This window comes from Schistocerca cancellata, chromosome 1, assembly GCF_023864275.1.
Source record: "Schistocerca cancellata isolate TAMUIC-IGC-003103 chromosome 1, iqSchCanc2.1, whole genome shotgun sequence".
Classification (NCBI taxonomy): Eukaryota; Metazoa; Arthropoda; class Insecta; order Orthoptera; family Acrididae; genus Schistocerca; species Schistocerca cancellata.
Genome location: NC_064626.1, coordinates 722,233,076 through 722,251,792, shown reverse-complemented (window position 1 = coordinate 722,251,792; position 18,717 = coordinate 722,233,076). Strand labels below are relative to the sequence as shown.

Below are 18,717 nucleotides of genomic sequence, written 5' to 3'. Positions count from 1 at the left end.
AAGGATGCATGTACATGATTTTTTGATTATATGGTTACTTTGCAAAGATATTAGTTTTATTCTCCTTTGTTTTACTTTATCCCCACCCAAAAATCCCACATTTCCCACAGTTGTTCTGTTGATTGCATTTCATTGGGTAATTGAAATATTTCACATGTTTTTTATGGTTGTTTGAGACTAATGATCTCTACCGTTGTCGCCATCTTGAAGGATGTGATACAACTGTTATTAAAAGTTCTCTATGGTTGTCTTAGTAACTCATGTAAACTATGCTATTTACCTGAAATATGAAGCCACGGGTCAAAGCAGATTAACCACCAAAGCAAAATTCATTGTGGATGTTCTTGATAAATTCTTCACTGTTGAGAGCTTCAAATGAAAAGTGTCATCTAAACACTTCAAAAAATTTAATGTTTATCTGTTTGAGAAATACTGACAACTCCATCTATTAATATCATAAGCCCAAAAATGTCCAAAATGAGATGATGATCACTAGAATTGTTACTTCACTATTTTTCTCCTGTATGTTAATTGTATCTCTAGCACCATAAGTTAAGCAGCAATAGCAATCTTCGGAATATCATAAGTCACCGAAGGAACTTATTCACTGGTGCAAAGTTGTGTTATGTTATGTTGTTTTCCTGGGAGAATGGCAACACAATTAAAGTCATAACCGTAGTTCCGAAGTTTGTACAGGGAAACTTTACTGTTTATTTTCCTTGCTATGGAGTTGGGAGCACTGTCATCTAATGTTGCTTGTAGCTAATAATATTAACAAAGCCTGAATGTGATTCCAACCTATGCTGACTGAAATGTCATAACAAGTTAATCCTAGAAAACAGAAAGAATATTTCTGAACGGTTTTGGCAGAGGGGAGATCATAGCAGACAGCAGACCCAAGACACGTGTAAAGATCTGGAAAACCAACTGAAGGAGAAAGATCATACTTCCAGAGCTTATTTATTAACACTTAAGGAAAATACCACTGTAACAGACTACATGCAGCTTGCTATATTTGTGTGGGGTATTGATTCAGAACAACAGGTTTTCCAGGAGCTATTAGATGTTATACCTCTGGACTACACAACCATGTCGTAAAATGTTTGGAATGGCGTTTGAATCCGTTGAAAATATGTTTGCCATGGGACACAACCTGTTCTGTGGCAGGTTGAGCACCTCAGATAGCTGACAGTTGGCAAGGTTTTGTGTGTTGTATGAAAGCAAAAATCAAGATAAATTTGCGAAATACATATCAAATATATATTGTTTTATCCATCATGAAGCCCTCTGGACAGGAAGTGTGCAATATGGCAATGTCCTGAAGGTCATTGTAGAATGTGTGAATTCTGTAAGGTATCACAATGCCAATCATCACCAGTTACAGGTATTTTTGCTATCTGGAAGCAGTATACAGTGACACATCATTATGCAGTATAATGGTTTAGTAGAGCATAGTTCTCCACATATTCTTTGCAGTTCATTAGAAAACCAACCTATATACAGAAATGAAACAGGAGATGCTTTCGGGGAACGCTTTTTGCATACACACTTTCAGGCGAATTTTGTTCACCAGCAAAGTTTTCCTTTTTTATTTTTTTGCCCAATGAAATGCACATGATTTCTTGTAGGACAAAAATTGAATACAATTTAAATTAGGTAGGTAAAAAGAAAGCAGTAGTAAAAATGGGTTTTATTTTCTTTTTCAGGTCACAAACAATGGAGAGAGGGAGAGAAATGATCTGAGAGAGATGAGACTATTACCATCCGTTGGGATTAAGAAGGACTCAATAGATAGTACATCAGCTGTCGAGTGACATCTTTGGGCGATTGAGAAAAACTCATCAGTGCCAATGAATTTTATAAAATCTGCAGCATAGATTTAACTACAAAAAACAATAATTATCTTGGACATGGCAATATATTAATTTCTTATTCTTCAGAACACTCTTGTTTTCTTGGACAAAGAAATAAAATGTGATGTCTCTTGTGAAAAGGTTTTGTTGACAAGTTTTAAGGAGAGAGCACTGAGCATTAAAGAACTCGTGGGAAAATGCAAATAACGAATGAATCCTAATTAAGTGGAATGATAAAATAGAATCTAAGTAAACTTTATTTTCATTTCATTAATTAGACTGCAAACAGTTTCTTTTCCTGTAAAACTTGAATTACAGCCTTTAGCTTAAAGTAAAGTCAGTAAAAGAGAGTTTTGCTGGTGATTTAAGTAAACTATTTGTTGTTGTGGTCTTCAGTCCTAAGACTGGTTTGATGCAGCTCTCCATGCTACTCTATCCTGTGCAAGCTCCTTCATCTCCCAGTACTGCAACCTACATCCTTCTGAATCTGCTTAGTGTATTCATCTCTTGGTCTCCCTCTACGATTTTTACCTTCCACGCTGCCCTCCAATGCTAAATTTGAGATCCCTTGATGTCTCAGGACATGTCCTACCAACCGATCCCTTCTTCTAGTCCAGTTGTGCCACAAACTTCTCTTCTCCCCAATCCTATTCAATACTTCCTCATTAGTTACGTGATCTACCCACCTAATCTTCAACATTCTTCTGTAGCACCACATTCCGAAAGCTTCTATTCTCTTCTTGTCTAAACTATTTATTGTCCATGTTTCACTTCCATACATGGCTACACTCCATACAAATACTTTCAGAAATGGCTCCCTGACACCTAAATCTATACTCAATGTTAACAAATTTCTCTTCTTCAGAAACACTTTCCTTGCCATTGCCAGTCTACATTTTATATCATCTCTACTTCGACCATCATCAGTTATTTTGCTCCCCAAATAGCAAAACTCCTTTACTACTTTAAATGTCTCATTTCCTAATCTAATTCCCTCAGCATCACCTGACTTAATTCGACTACATTCCATTATCCTCGTTTTGCTTCTGTTGATGTTCATCTTATACCCCCCTTTCTAAGACACTGTCCATTCCGTTCAACTGCTCTTCCAAGTCCTTTGCTGTCTCTGACAGAATTACAATGTCATCGGCAAACCTCAAAGTTTTTATTTCTTCTCTCTGGACTTTAATACCTACTCTAAATTTTTCTTTTGTTTCCTTTACTACTAGCTCAATATACAGATTGAATAACATTGGGGAGAGGCTACAATCCTGTCTCACTCCCTTCCCAACCACTGCTTCCCTTTCATGCCCCTCGACTCTTATAACTGCCATCTGGTTTCTGTACAAATTGTCAATAGCCTTTCACTCCCTGTATTTCACCCCTAGAACCTTTAGAATTTGAAAGAGAGTATTCCAGTCAACATTGTCAAAAGCTTTCTCTAAGTCTACAAATGCTAATCTTTCTTCTGAGACAAGTCGTAAGATCAGTATTGCCTCACGTGTTCCAACATTTCTACAGAATCCGAAATGATCTTCCCTGAGGTCAGCTTCTATCAGTTTTTCCATTCGTCTGTAAATAATTTGCATTAGTATTTTGCAGCTATGACTAATTAAACTGATAGTTCGGTAATTTTCACATCTGTCAACACCTGCTTTCTTTGGGATTGGAATTATTACATTCTTCTTGAAGTCTGAGGGTATTTCGCCTGTCTCGTACATCTTGCTCACCAGATGGTAGAATTTTGTCAGCACTGGCTCTCCCAAGGCCGTCCGTAGTTCTAATGGAATGTTGTCTACTCCCGGGGCCTTGTTTCGACTCAGGTCTTTCAGTGCTTGTCAAACTCTTCACGCAGCATTGTATCACCCTTCATCTTCATCTACATCCTCTTCCATTTCCATAATATTGTCCTCAAGTACATCGCTCTTGTATAGACCCTCTATATACTCCTTCCATCTTTCTGCTTTTCCTTCTTTGCTTAGAACTGCGTTTCTATCTGAGCTCTTGATATTCATACAAGTGGCTCTCTTTTCTCCAAATGTCTCTTTAATTTTCCTGTAGGCAGTATCTATCTTACCCCCAGTGAGATAAGCCTCTACATCCTTACATTTGTCCTCTAGTCATGCCTGCTTAGCCATTTTGCACTTCCTGTCGATCTCATTTCTGAGACGTTTGTATTCCTTTTTGCCTGCTTCACTTACTGCATTTTTGTATTTCCTCCTTTCATCAATTAAATTCAGTATCTCTTCTCTAACTATAGTGAATCAGAATCCCATTGCATTGAAGTGGGATCAACTATAGCTTTGTTTTCAGAAAGAAGTGCAGCACGAGGTCTATTTACCAATTAGGTGAACTGAAAAGCCATTACCAAAGAATAATTCACATTTTAGCTGTTGGCATAGTATTTTCCTGTGTCATTACAGCAAGGTGTTAACTCTAGCCTCCCAGTGGGTAATGTGAGAAAGCAACAACATTTTTCAAAGAATTTGGAAATATATATTTCCCTGCAACCTACAGACTGTAGCTTACCACACTACAAAGCCGCCACTGCAATTGCGAAATCAAAACACCAAGTATCCAGTGACATCCGAGTCTTTAACTTTCTCGCACATTACATTACAACAGCAAATCCTCTTTACTTACTTACTTTGGATACAGGTCTTTGTTCACTACCCTAGCAACTGAAACTGAATATACAGTACTCAAAGTACTCTTTTGTTCACTTAACAGACAAAGTCCGATAAATGCAGTAATTCTGTGCACTAGCAATGCAGACAGCACTTAGTGACAACAAATGAACAGGGAACTGGCTTTTCTCATTGATGTTACAGTACACTCAAGTCTGTCACTTCAAGGAAAGTATCTTGTTTACTCTTAACATGTATGAGAAAACCAAAGTATTCGTGTGCCAAACTCAGTCCATTTGAAAGGCGATTTGCTACAGGAAAAGCTTTTCATCGCTACGATTACCTTCATGTTTCACAACAAAATACTGTGCAACTCTGTCAAGTCATTTGACACAAGGTTTTAAGGACCTGTGCAACCTTAAAAGAAAAAAAGGAAAAGAAAAAGAAATTTCATTTAGCACATCATTTTCCACTGCACCACATACTGTGCCTTCAGAAATGCAATTAGAACTGACTCATTTGCAAAACTGCATTTTGCTCAATGACAGATCTTACAACATAACCAATTTGTTAAGACAGTATCATGATATTCATGCAAAAGAGTTTCTGAAACTTCACAGGAAGCAGATAACATTACATAAATGTTTAGCTCAAAATATTGTTGTTAAAACTTGTTTTCTGTAATGACAAGGATAAAAACTGCAGAAATGTCCCAGCTCCATGACCCAGCACCGAAGATCATTCTGCATACTGCAGCAGCAAGGAGCCTCACTATGAATATTTTGAATCTTGTAATGACAAAAAGATGTCCTGTTTCAGAAACCCAATAAAGTATCAGTATTTTTCAGTTGAACTGAATATTTCTGTTGAACATATCCCATTACAATGTATCTGCTTGCTCATGGTCTTCTCACTACCCAGTTTTGGGATATGCATGGTGTTAACTATTCACATGCAACTCATTTGCAGCAGCTCCCCGACTGTCCGCATGCGAGCCATTTGCATGTCACTGCTTGGTTGTGCACACACGCATGCCACTACCAGCCAGTGGGCACACATGATGGAACAGCCTAACCAAATGTGTCCGAAAGCAAATAATTGCTATATGTAGTAATTACGACACATGTCTTGGCGAGAATAGTGGCAAAGAGCCTTCATGAACCTACTAAGCAGCTATGGACCATTATAGCAAAGTAACACAACCATAAATTTAAGTAGTTTAACTACAAGACTAGAATGGCCGAATCAATGCTTGCAGATCACAGTACAATGATCATTGAGATATACAGCAAGTAAACAACATATTCCTACCTTGCTTTCAACTTGCAAAACAAAGTTGTGATACAGTCAAACCCGACTTATCTATTGCTATTGAATGGCAGTAAATATTTCAAAACATCTCACTGACTGATGCAGACAGTAGCATATTACAGACAATCAAAGCCACATATGATGAAATATTCCCAGTGCAATTTGAGACAAACTGTGATAGATCGAATGTGATGCAGAGCATTGTCAAACAAAATCTTGACACAGCTGACACAAACTGCATCGGGTCAAAGCAGCTATGAATATTGACATCAATGCTGCACTTTATTGCAGTGACTTAGCATCTGCAAGGTTCTACAGAAAGCAAATAGAATAAGCAATTAAAACAGTGTTATGATCACAGAAAAATCTCATGAGCCAAGAAAAGCAGCAGGGAACCACGTTATCATGCACGAGGGGGGAGGGGATCCTGTTCCAACAGTTGCAGACCACATAAATCCAATAGACCTGCAATTGCTATGAAATCTTGAAAACACTGTAGCACACAAAAATGGTAGAGAGAGTGCTTTAGACAACATTGCAAGAATTAAATGACCTCATCAACAATGAGCACTGACATTCATGGTATGTCATGCACTGCATAAGGCAACTACTGTAATTGTTCAACCATTACTTGAAATGGGGGTGGTTTGTGTGTGTGTGTGTGTGTGTGTGTGTGTGTGTGTGTGTGACCATAACATTCTGAATGAGGACAGTCTAATCAGGTCAAGTTATCTAGTAAGCTACAGTTTCCCCATGTATGGAAACTGTACTTAGTGTACTTACTCTTCAGTCCCTTGCGCCCCCCCCCCCCCCCCACACACACACAGTAGGGTAACGTGTGTGTGTGTGTGTGTGTGTTTCGTATCTCATCAAAGAATAACTCAGAAAGTTAGCATGTTTTCTTTCTGCTATGTGTGCCTATCAACAACAAAATGTTTCTGCTTCTTACTTTTCACAGACTGGTCTCCTGTAATCCAAAAATATTTATATTCTATAAGAACTTTCCTATAATCTTCAGACTGATTTGTTTAATTCTCTCTTCTAATGATACTGTTTTACAACACTTACAGCAACAACTGTATTGTACTTTACATATCATTACATAATCAATTTTATTGTGGTTCTGTTAGTATAATATAATCGTGCCAATGTCCATTCAGTGCCAAACGGTCAATGATACTTAATTTATCACTACTATTATGCAATTAGTATTAACTAAAAGAGGATAAAAGAGGCTAAGTTTATCCTGTAAGTTTCTTACTACACGAGTCATCCACTGAAGGTAGAGTGTACCTCCAAATTCATGTCTCTTCAAAAGTGACTAGAATGTCCCTAACTACCCCCCTTAGAAACACTCGTAACACGAAATAAACCACCCAGCCGACCCTGAGCCGCAGCCACCCACCCACCTACCCAAACCAACCTAACCAACCACTTTCGGCCTATACATTTTACTGACAGCCCTTAAGAAAACCCGAAAAACACAATAGCCCTCAGGGACACTCTTCCGTCAACAGTACTCATCTAAATGAGACTGAAGGTTGGAAGAGCACCTCTTCTCCCTTCCAAGAACTGACTTAACAGCCCCCCCACATACCCTCTATTGTACAGGTGCGAGCCCCCATCTCGTAATTTTTGAACTCTAAGCTATGGTTACCTACTAAATGATGGAATCCCCTCACCCAACCCCCTACACGAACAAAATGCATCTGAAACTAATGTGGATCCCGGTTCTATGTACTTCTCAATTAACCCCACTAATTCGGCCTTAGACCTCCCTTCCACAACGGAAATACGGAAGTGTCCGATCCCGCCCATCTGCTTTGACCCATGACGTCAAAAATATGGCAGAAACGACCATAAACCACAATTCCAATATGGCACATATAAAGTCGTTATGTACACATTATGAGGACGAAAATGCATCGAAAAACAAACACACGCTTTCCACAAAAAGCCTAATGACACTAACGGGACAAGTGCAGGAAATGGGGTGTTTTTGGATGGGAGCAAACTAAATATAAACAAATTTGGACACCCAACCCCATACAAAACCACACAAAACGACGAAAAAACCGACATCACGAAACTCCCCAAATGCCACTAAACACTATATCATCTGGAATCGGACACTGCTCTGACCTATATAGCTCAACAGCAGCTCCCAATCCCATAAATTAGGATCAAACAATTCCCTTGGCCTATATAGCTCAAAAACATCTCCCGATACCAATACCAACATACACAGCCACACATTGGGATCGAACACTTCCCTTGACCTGCGCACTGTTAATTTTATCTGTCACATCCATTTCTGAACAAAAACAACAACCGATTAATTTTACTAAAATTACCACATGACGTACAGCGAACAACACTAAATTAACCTTCACGCAAAATCGTTAACTCACTGAAACGAATTTCACTACAAACACAGCCGACACTCTAACAATTCTGGATAATGAGCAAAAGCAAATTAAGCCCAATACATTACACAAACGAAAACCCTGCACATACCACCAGAGAGCACAACAAACCCCAACACGACTACATCTACAAACACGCCACACACACAAACCAAACTCCGCGCCGTCATGACGTCACGCACGACAACACCCTTACGTCACGGGTCAAAGACGACGTGTGGGATTGGACGCTTCTGTCGACCATCCACAACCCTAAAAACACATTCAGAACACCCCCCCCCCCCCCCCCCCGGAACAACAGCCCCCCACACCCAGAGTCCAACCACATACTTACCCCTCCCATACTTCCTTTTCCCAAACTGCAACTCATTCACCTCCACAACAACCCAATGCCCACCCCCCTACCCCCAGCTTACCCCTGTACTTAATAAATTTGGAACACACTTCATGGCAAAAGGAAAACCAATCAAGCACACTCCTCTCACTCACACCAGTCTCATGCGCGCAAAAACTGTGTGGGGATCTATAACAAAAGCAATAAGTCACTAGTACAATCTCGCGCATGCCCAACCTAGACTACTCAAACCAGGTACCGTGCCATATGGAATGCCAAATGTCATCTTTCTGACATCGCCACATATAACCGTCCCTGGTCCGAGATACCGGAACTTTAGCCAACTTCATTTCTTCGCCACAAATACAGCACTTGACAACCTCGGCAATTAAACCGAAAAGCTGCAAAAACTTAATCAGTTCCAAAGGAGTGTTCCCCATCATAGCCCTCAGACACGCACTGTTAATTTTGTCTGTCATATCCATTCCTGTACAAAAAACAACAACCAATTAAATTTAATAGAAATACCATACGACGTACAGCGAACAACACTAAATCAACCTTCTCACAAAACCAAAAAATTGTTAACTCACTGCAACGAATTCCACTACAAACACACTCAAACAATACTGGATAACGAGCAAGAGCAAACTGAGCCCATTACACCACACCAACGAAAACCCTGAACATACCACCAGAGGGCACAACAAACCACGACACAACCACATCTACAAACATGCCACACTCACAAACCAAACTTCGCGCCGTCATGACGTCACACACGACAACACCCTTACGTCACGGGCCAAGGCCGACGCGTGGGATCGGACACTTCTGTCAACCCCAAAACACATATAGCTACAACGACAATTTGCAATCGCTCAATTCCCATGACCTATGCAGCTCAAATACAACTGACGATACCAAAAAAATTGAAACTGAGTACTTCCCCCTAAGATACATACATCAACCACAAGTGCCAATACCAAACCATCAACCACCAATACATGCAGTAAATAACACTGGCCCAACAACACATAAAAACCCCACCGAACATCTTAACACGTGAACAACGGACCTAAAAAATCAACGACTTACCATAAGAATGTTCCGGCACTACACACTATCCCCCAACTCCTATATTCTGCCTGCATACACCGTATTTCACTATCTCCGTCATAGCCAAAAAAATTGCAGAAACTTAATGACGGACAACATGTTGTCCCCCATTTCAGCCCGCAAACGTGCACTTTTAACTTAGAAGTCATATCCACACGTAGCAAAACAAGCCACAAATTGAATAAAACGAGTTACTCCACAACAAACAGCATACCAATAACATCAAACGACACCACAGTAACAAACACAACAGAAACTTAATTCTTAACTCACTGAAACCAATTTCAGTTCTTCTATAACAGTCACGACCGATAAATGCACACTTCAAGCACCGACACCCAAATGAACCCAATACACCACCACAGGACACCACCAACCACAACAAGACAACATCTACAAACACAACACACTCATAAACTCCGCACCGTCATGACATCACACAACAGAACACCCTTACGTCACAGGTCAAAGCCGACAGGTGGGATCGGATGCCTCCATTGACCCCAAAATGTGATCCCTGCTTTCCAACTGTTTCAGTGGTTCCTATTTTCAGTATGCATCTGTCACAGTCAATATTTACACATACTAAAAATGCAATGGAAAGTCAGAATAGGCAAATTTCTGGCAAGTATTAATGTGCATATTAACCACACATATTGTATATCAACTACGAAAAATGCATGGGGGATGCCATTACACAACCCTAACCACAATACAGTGTGACAGATCTAGGTAATAAACCTTAGGCAATTTTTTCTCTTTAGCATATATTATGAATGTTTAAAAGATAATAATTACTACATCCTTATTAAATAAAGTGAAGCATTGTTTGAATTATACTGAAAGGGTCTAGTATGCCAAACTAATAGTGTGTGTGTGTGTGTGTGTGTCTCAATACAGAGTGCAAATATTCCTCTCACCGTTCATTCAAAGACATAGTTGTGCTCTTTTGCAACACCATCTTCTTGAGTGACATGATCGAGTTGCTTGTCACCTGGAACAAGGCAAATATTCTGAAGTTAATTCACTGTTATTCAAGCGACTGTACACTGCAAATTATATCTGCCACATTCCAAGGCCCGATCCCTTCTTAATTGCACCTAGCACCAAAACCGGATCACAAATGAAAAACCTGTGGCAATTCTTAGGGTGACTGTGCAACGACAAGATTATTCCAGAAGCAAAGTGCACAGTAAAACCGATTTATTTAAGTCGTGCTATAAAAATACGACAGTCACAGTGTATCGTATTGCGAAACGCTGTCGAATAATAGTAACTGGATATAAATCTCATTATCTTACATGAAACATCATTCAATTAAATGAAAATATGCTTCACCAAAACAAGTTACGAATAAAACTGGAGAAAGCCATAAATAGCTAGTGACGAAATCCTCGATGCTGCCACCATCTTACATTTAACACGATACTTACCACAGAAAAATCACTGTTTCGCTATCACGGTCAAAACTGATTTCCCTACATTAAATGCTGCAGAAATACCGCGCCCTTCAAAAAATTAATACCACAATGAAAGCAAATTGCTGCATAATGCAATTAGTTTCTGGAAATCCAAATACTTCACACCAAAGTTTCTCATATCATGTTTCACAAATGTCTCGACTTTTTGTAACTATATCTGTTTTATCGAAGAGATCAACTGGCAGTTACTTTTCACAAATTATAACACTCACCGGATTTAAAAATATGAATTCAAAACACCAATACAAACAACGACAAACATTGACGAAAAGTTAAAATGGTTACTTATCATTTGTATACGTTGGTATACGACAATCCACAATGGTACCAACATACCACACATTTATTTCTAAAAAAATTATAATACACATTGTACCCGTGAACTAAACCATTTCTTATTATTAATTAATATTAAAGATTAAAATATAAAATAATTATACATAGAAAAAAATTATTTGAACTAGTTTGCTAATGATCTCGTGCAATATATGATGACTATTTCTGATTGAAGAGATTCCTCACATATATTTACAGTATTAATTACTGAAGAATTTAATATTTGTTTTTTTTGTATATTAATAAGAATTGTCATTTACATGACACAGTTCTCAACTTGTGTGATACCATGTTGTGTTATCTGTGAACGCGCTCATAGTTGGCACTTGTTTGATATATACAGAAGCACTGTGTCTACTCCTTTTTCCGGTCATCTGCGTGCCAGGCAACATGCCTGTGAGTATATGTTTATATGTTTATGTTGGTGAATATTTAAGGTGATATGTGTATTAATGTGTACGTGCGATTAACAATAAATAATTATGTCAGTATTAGCTGCGGAAATCGGTAATTTGCAGCACATCGGGAATGTATGTGTTTGTGCTCACGTGTGGCAGCCACATGGCGATTGCTAGACTCCATTGTGAATGTGTGTAAACGTTAAGGATATTATGAAAGTGTTATATTCGTTTCATGTTACAAGAATTGAATGAAAGAAGTTCTAGCGATTACTCTATGAAATTTGGATTGCGCTGTCTTAATTTGTTTCGGCGGTATCTGTTATGTCTTGACAGTTGACCGTGTTATCCTCGTGTGACGACGGAATGAATAAAGGAATATCAAAATTTATTTCGGAAAAAAATTTAATTCTTGATTTGCATAAAGCGCTGGCTACAGATCTTTAAAGTGTAGCTGATAGGGATATTGCGCATCATTGTGAAAGTTCACCTCGGGCGAGCGTTGTAGATAGTGTTCAGAACTTTAGATAGCGATAGATAAGTTTTCTTAGGTGACAGAGATTTGTACGTTTTTTAAAACTTAATACTCCTAATAAAGTTACGTTGCAAATGCTTGTGTGTTACATGCCCAATAAATGAAGTTAAAGATCCTTCACTGCTATTATTGCTGTTTTAGCTTGCCAAGGATTTGCTGCATCCGTCACCAACGGAGGAGAAGAGGAAACACAAATTGAAAAGACTTGTGCAACATCCAAATTCTTACTTCATGGATGTAAAATGCCCAGGTTAGTATACGTAAAGTGCGATTATGTTGGGGATAAAGATAATAGATGATTGTAACTTTACGTGTGGCTAAAGGTTTTGTATGTTAGTAATGTGTAAAGTTACTTCTAAAACATTTAAGAGCTTGTTTCCTTGTCGACTAATAGTCCCAAATGTAGAACAAAATTGGATTGTTGCTAGATTGAGGTAATCATTTCTTACTGGTTAGTTACCATTCACATATGTTGCATAGATTTTGAGCTGTATTCAAAGCTATAAGCTAATCTGAAACCTTCCAAAAAAATCAATTTTTTTCTTCTTGTTACTCATGAAGAAGTTTGTAGGAGATCAGAAGTTTTATATATTGTGGGTTGACCACTGTTGGGTAATTCTAAAGTAATATGACCTCTATATAAGATAGGTACCATGGCAACTACCTTTTGTTCTGGCAATAATTGCCACACAATTTTTGTTATGTGCTGGGAATGCCAGTTTCAGTCAATGCTTAGTCACGTTAGTGACTTGTTTTTGTTTTTTCTCGGTGCCCTATTTATTTTGTGGCGGAATTTGTAGTCTGTTGTGAAGGTGTACGGTTATCACTATTTACCAAAGGAAACAAAGACTGGCAGTGTGTGGATGTATCCATGATTGAAATGCGCAACTAATAGTGCTGCAGCCATACAGTGTCACTGATTAAGCTAATCTTCTAGGATCAAAACATGTCTGTTACTGGCCAACTTGGTACCACAACCAGATTTTCTTGGGGGACTGATGACTTTAGCTGTTTAGTCCCCCTTAAACATCCTAACAACAACCACCACCACCAGATTTTCTGCATTCACATTTGTTGTTTTTAGCTGACAACCAAATTGTCACCTGGAACACTGCCTGAACTACAGATAAGTCTGTTTCCACAATTAAGATATCAGGGGGTTCAGTACATAACAAAAACCCATTATTTTGACCAAATTGTAATACTGGATTAAATAATTGACGATGTCTGTATTTGCTGTGTAGTCAACAGCTGGTGTGGAATGAGGGTTAACTGATCTTTACATATCTGTAAAGAAATGATTAACTTGAGTCTTTACACAACTAATTTAAGTAGTGTTGCAAGTCAACTGTGGCACGAGAAAAGTGAAGAAAAAGCAATATGTTGGAGGTTTGGAAAGTAATGTTAACACAAACTTTTGGCAATGACTTTTAAAACTCAGTTGAAATATAAGAAGTCATGTATTGCAGCATTGGATTGTTTCTTCTTGTTTAAACATATTAAGCATTGTTGGATGGAAGATTTTAAAGTTCCAAAATTCTTTACAGATAAGCTTAACACTGCTTTGTCTTGTGGCACTAAACTGCTGATAATTTTATATAGTGTATGTTGTGTGTTCATGCTTGCATAAATGTTGCACAACATTGTGAATATTGTACCATTGTGCAATGGTTTGATGCATCATACACAAGTTACACGTGTGGTTGTTGTCCTTGAATTATTTTGAAGTTACGCTGAAAAATAAAGCGTTTCAATAAAACTTGAGTAGTTAATGCAGTAGAAAAAGCTAACTTCGATAGTCGTCTTAGTGGCACAATTATTGTGACTAAGTGGAAATACTACCCCTCGGCATTATCAAAAGCTCTAATTTAGTTGTACAACCTGCCATGAGTCTTGCACTTCAGACTGGTCATTTAATCAGTTTATAAGATTTAGTGTAATCATTATGGAGTTCCGTAATAATTGTGCTTCTTATGTCAGTTACATAGATTTTCCAGAATGAGAATTAAGATAAACAAAAATTATCCCTTAATCTCATTGAGTCATATAAAAGATCACTTTGCTGTGAGTTTTACCAGAAGATAAAACAATGCAATATTGGGATCATTGAGTGCCTCCAGAATTTGTTTTTAAGCATATTTTTAAATCTGACATCTTACATTTGTACTTTGTTAGTTTTGGTGGTGCTGGTTTCTTAGAAAGCTATACTATTATAGATGTTTTTTCCTGCTGGTGTTGCAAATGAAAAAGGCTGGAAAGTTTCATTATTTAGTTTTGAGTTAAATGTTTGTAATTTTGACTGGTAACAGATACTCAAGCAAAAATATATTACTTTAGTGCACTACTGCACAATAATACTGCAGCAATAAAAACATAAATAAGAGAACAAAAAAATGCAGTGCACATATTATCTGTCTGACAGCTATGTGTCAAAGACCTTGCAATACTTTTCAACAACATACTGCTTATGATATATCTTTCTTGTGGGTCTCATTTCAATGATGGTGACAATGGTTTACCTTTCTAATAGGTTGCGGGAAAATATTGCAAATGGTGGGTTGAGAAGCGTTCTTTTCAAAGTAAATTTCCTCTTGCGCAAGGTGAATTATGTCACGCGCGAGAATGTGCGAAGATTTTCTTAAATGTTGGAGCATTACTCTTCCAAAACTTAACACTGCCCCTTGGAAGAATTTCAGGGCCAAAAGGTCAGCTGTTTATGCTGATACATAAAATTTTACTGGCACATGTGCTTATACACCGTAAAGGGTAACACCCACTAAAAAGGCAAAGTTTCAAGGTTGGGGTTTCATATTTATTCTAGTTCTTTCATAGATTACAAGTTGTGCAATAACAATGATACGTACAATTTACCTTCAAAAAAGTGCAGTGAGTTTTTGAGAAATTTCATAAGTCCCTTTTCTGTGGAAAATTTGAAGTGTTATACAAAATGTGTTCAGCCAGGTAGCCAATGAAATGTTCATTGTACAGCAGTGAAATTTATAATTGTGCTTGTTGGAAATATTAAACTGCTGGCGGCCAATATTATATATGGAAGCTAGCTACTCTATATGTTTGTTGATTCAAACCATTAACTTTTTCTGTTTGTGAGTTCATGCTATTTAATTGTTTCCACTATTGGCCCACTACATCATGTGTCTTATCGGGTATACAAGTAGGAAATGTTATTTTTTCCTAAATAACATGTTGAATTCAGAAGAATGATATAGTGCTTTATTCAAAGTATGCTCCATCATTTGTTACACATTTGTCCCATATTTTGGGCAAACTGTGAATATAACGCTAGTAAAAATTTTCCTCTTTTGCTGGAACCATTCGTAGAGCCATTTTTACAAATCTTCATACAGACTTCACACTGCCCATCAAGTGTCTGACCTGTCAATTCAAACAACTGGCAGTCAGAATGAACCAAGCCTAGTGAGTAAGCTTTGTAGGATAGAACTCGCCAGCAGAGTTCATGCAGCATGTGGCAAATTGGTTCTGCTGTATGTGAAGGGGCATTTACATGAAGAAATAAGACAGTTTTCTCTTTCAATATTGTGACCTTTCTTTTCAAGCAGCGAATGGTTCTAATCGGTCAATTGTTGGTGGTAATGTTTAGTATTAATCTGTTTCCCTAGGTTTTAACAGCTCATAATAGACAACACCCCTCTGGTCCCACCAAACACAGAGCATTCTTTTTCTACCAGAGTGGTTTGGTCTTGTGTTCGGTGTAGATGGTGTGCATTCGGGAGGCTCAAAATAAATCCACATTTTATCCCCTGTAACTTCACGATGCAAAAGTCTTGTGTTCGGTGTAGATGGTGTGCATTTGGGAGACTCAAAATAAATCCACATTTTATCCCCTGTAACTTCACGATGCAAAAGTGACTTCCTTTTGTACTGAGCGAGCAAAATTTTGAATGTGCTTTTGCACTTTCCCATTTGCCTGTTGTTCAAAAAACCACTCATGTGGTACCCATCTACCGGTCTTCTGAATCTTTCCCATCTCTTGTGGCCAAATGCAAACAGTTTGCTGACTAATGCCCAATTGCTCGGTGAATTGTTTTTGTGATTGCGATTAATCTTTGTTCAACAAAGATTACAATTCCACGTCTTCATCCTTTTCTTGAGTGCTACATTGGGGTCACCATTTTTGAAATGCCAAAACAAATTGTTCACACAGATCTTTTATGGAGCTCGTTCACCATAAGCTCGGAAGTAATTGGTATGATTCGGCAGCAGTTTTCTTGTAATGGGAAAAAAAAATTAATGCTGCCTGCAAATGCTCTTTGTTTGGTATAAGTTTAGACATATTGAACACAACACTATGCACACACTTCTCCAATTTATCACTTGTACGCATCTGACACTTGCTGATGACGTGACAAAATCTTTGTGGCACATTGCATTGATATGACGTCTGTTGTTGTAAATCTGCATTTCATACTTTTATACGTGGTATGCCCTGAATATCTGCTGCCATTGGCTGGTAACTTTTACAGCTCTGTGGGCAAGTATGTTGTCATTTAACATGGAATTAATGTGCTTTCACTTGGGGTATAGCATATTTTTACCTGGGAAGTCCCCTTTTTTTTCTGGCATATACACTCTGTAAATGCTTGGTGTAGTTTGATGATTCAGTAGTTGTAATATATATTTAGCGTTCTCATTTTGATCATGTAAACTGTACATAAGAAATGACTTCAGTTTAACTTTAAATAATTTTCCACAGGATGTTTCAAGATCACGACAGTATTTAGTCATGCGCAGAGTGTTGTAGTCTGTGCTGGCTGTTCGACAATACTGTGTCAACCCACGGGAGGGAGGGCGAGGTTAACAGAAGGTATGTATAGTTCTGACTGCACATTTTGTTTTTAATTGTGATTCTTATGTTGCTGAATACACTTTTTTCTTTCAGGTTGTTCGTTTAGAAGAAAACAACACTAAGGCTGAAGAGGATACTTCAAATGCAGCCTCTTTCACTTTTCCAGAGTGTGATGTTGTGTACAAATGTTGGATATTTCATGGATTGTGTGAATTTCTTTTAATAAAGGCTAATCAAAGGACCTATTTTGTTTTCAATGAAAGATTGTGTAAGTTAAACAAGCATTGTACGACAGGTGCTAGCCTGAATTCCTCAAGAATCATGTTTCATTGGTGGGATATATCTTTCTTGGTTAGGTTTCATCATGGTATTTGCTTTATTTCCATATATATAGCAGAGACTGCGTCACAGATAGGCACAACAAAAAGACTGTTACAAATAAAGCTTTTGACCAGTAAGGCCTACATTGAAAATCTCTCATATATATATTACTTGTGGCATAATTTCTACTCGTGTTTCATTTAAAAAATAATTCTCTAACTGGTACATTGCATGCGAGATTTTGCTTCATTGTTAAAACCTTATCCCATGTCTTGTACAGTCTTTGTAATGAGGAGAAATAAGTTTCTGACTTAAGTACTTACTATTTTACACCATAAACTTGGTGTTATATTTCTTAATGTATATATTGACAGCATTTTAAATGTGGTTAGTAATTGCATGAAATACTGAAAATCAAATTTTGTTGCCCTTGGAAACTGTCAGGAATGCAACTGGGCTCATTTTAGTTGTTTCGTTAAAGATTTACTAGACAAAATTTTTATGTAAGCAATGCAGCACTGAAGTACACTTGTACAGAGCTGCAGATACATAGCTTCTTGTTAATGTAAGGATATAAAGTGGAAAAATGTCTAAAATTGAGAGCACAGAATACAATGATTATTTGCAAGAAATAAATCACACTGAAAAATCTGGAGTAAGTTGCAGAGTCTAAGTGACTAGTTTGCTGCCAACATGCTGTTGAATGTGAATTTAGATTCCTTTTCCATTTATATATGGTGGGAACATCATTCATAATTTGCCTAAAGCTCTGATAGTTTCATTTCTGCACCAGGCCCTGACATTGTTAGGAAATTGAGTTCTGAAGCCTGGAATATTGATAATTAACACTAGAAAATGGCAGCAATTTACCCTGCGGGTAATTGCTTAAATTTCAAGAAGACTAAATCAAAAGTAGTACATGAAATATGTCTAATTTGTTTGTAAAACCTGTGGGTTGTTTTGATCTGTGATAGCTGACCCTCAGTTCAGCTGGAAAGTGTTTTCTTTCTATAGCTACGAAGAAATTTTGTTCTGTACTTGATCTTATACTATAATTCAGTGGTTATATATGTTTTAAGATCCAAAAGTTGTAGGGTTAAAGTTAAATCATTTGTGTGATTAAGATCTTTTCGTATCTGCCAGTGTTGTGG

At 37.7% G+C, this 18,717-nt stretch overlaps 2 protein-coding genes across 4 annotated transcripts in view; one reads left to right on the top strand and one right to left on the bottom strand.

Annotated features, from left to right (window-relative positions):
- LOC126185101 (chromatin target of PRMT1 protein-like) overlaps positions 1 to 11,471 on the bottom strand; it is a 50,896-nt gene extending 39,425 nt beyond the window's left edge. Inside the window, exons 1-2 of one of the 3 annotated variants that reach the window (XM_049927920.1) lie at positions 11,364 to 11,471; positions 10,591 to 10,664 (exon numbers count right to left, since the gene is read on the bottom strand). In XM_049927920.1, coding sequence (XP_049783877.1) covers positions 10,591 to 10,646 — 56 coding nt within the window. In that variant the 5' untranslated portion in view covers positions 10,647 to 10,664; positions 11,364 to 11,471. The other 2 variants (XM_049927929.1, XM_049927913.1) reach the window with 2 other exon arrangements.
- Positions 11,472 to 11,753: 282 nt separating this feature from the next.
- On the top strand, positions 11,754 to 17,486 carry LOC126185095 (40S ribosomal protein S27). Its single transcript, XM_049927904.1, has 4 exons — positions 11,754 to 11,883; positions 12,562 to 12,670; positions 17,153 to 17,263; positions 17,339 to 17,486. Exons 1-4 carry the CDS (start codon positions 11,878 to 11,880, stop codon positions 17,365 to 17,367), a joined length of 255 nt encoding a protein of 84 aa, XP_049783861.1. The 5' UTR covers positions 11,754 to 11,877; the 3' UTR covers positions 17,368 to 17,486.
- The last annotated feature ends 1,231 nt before the right edge of the window (positions 17,487 to 18,717 follow it).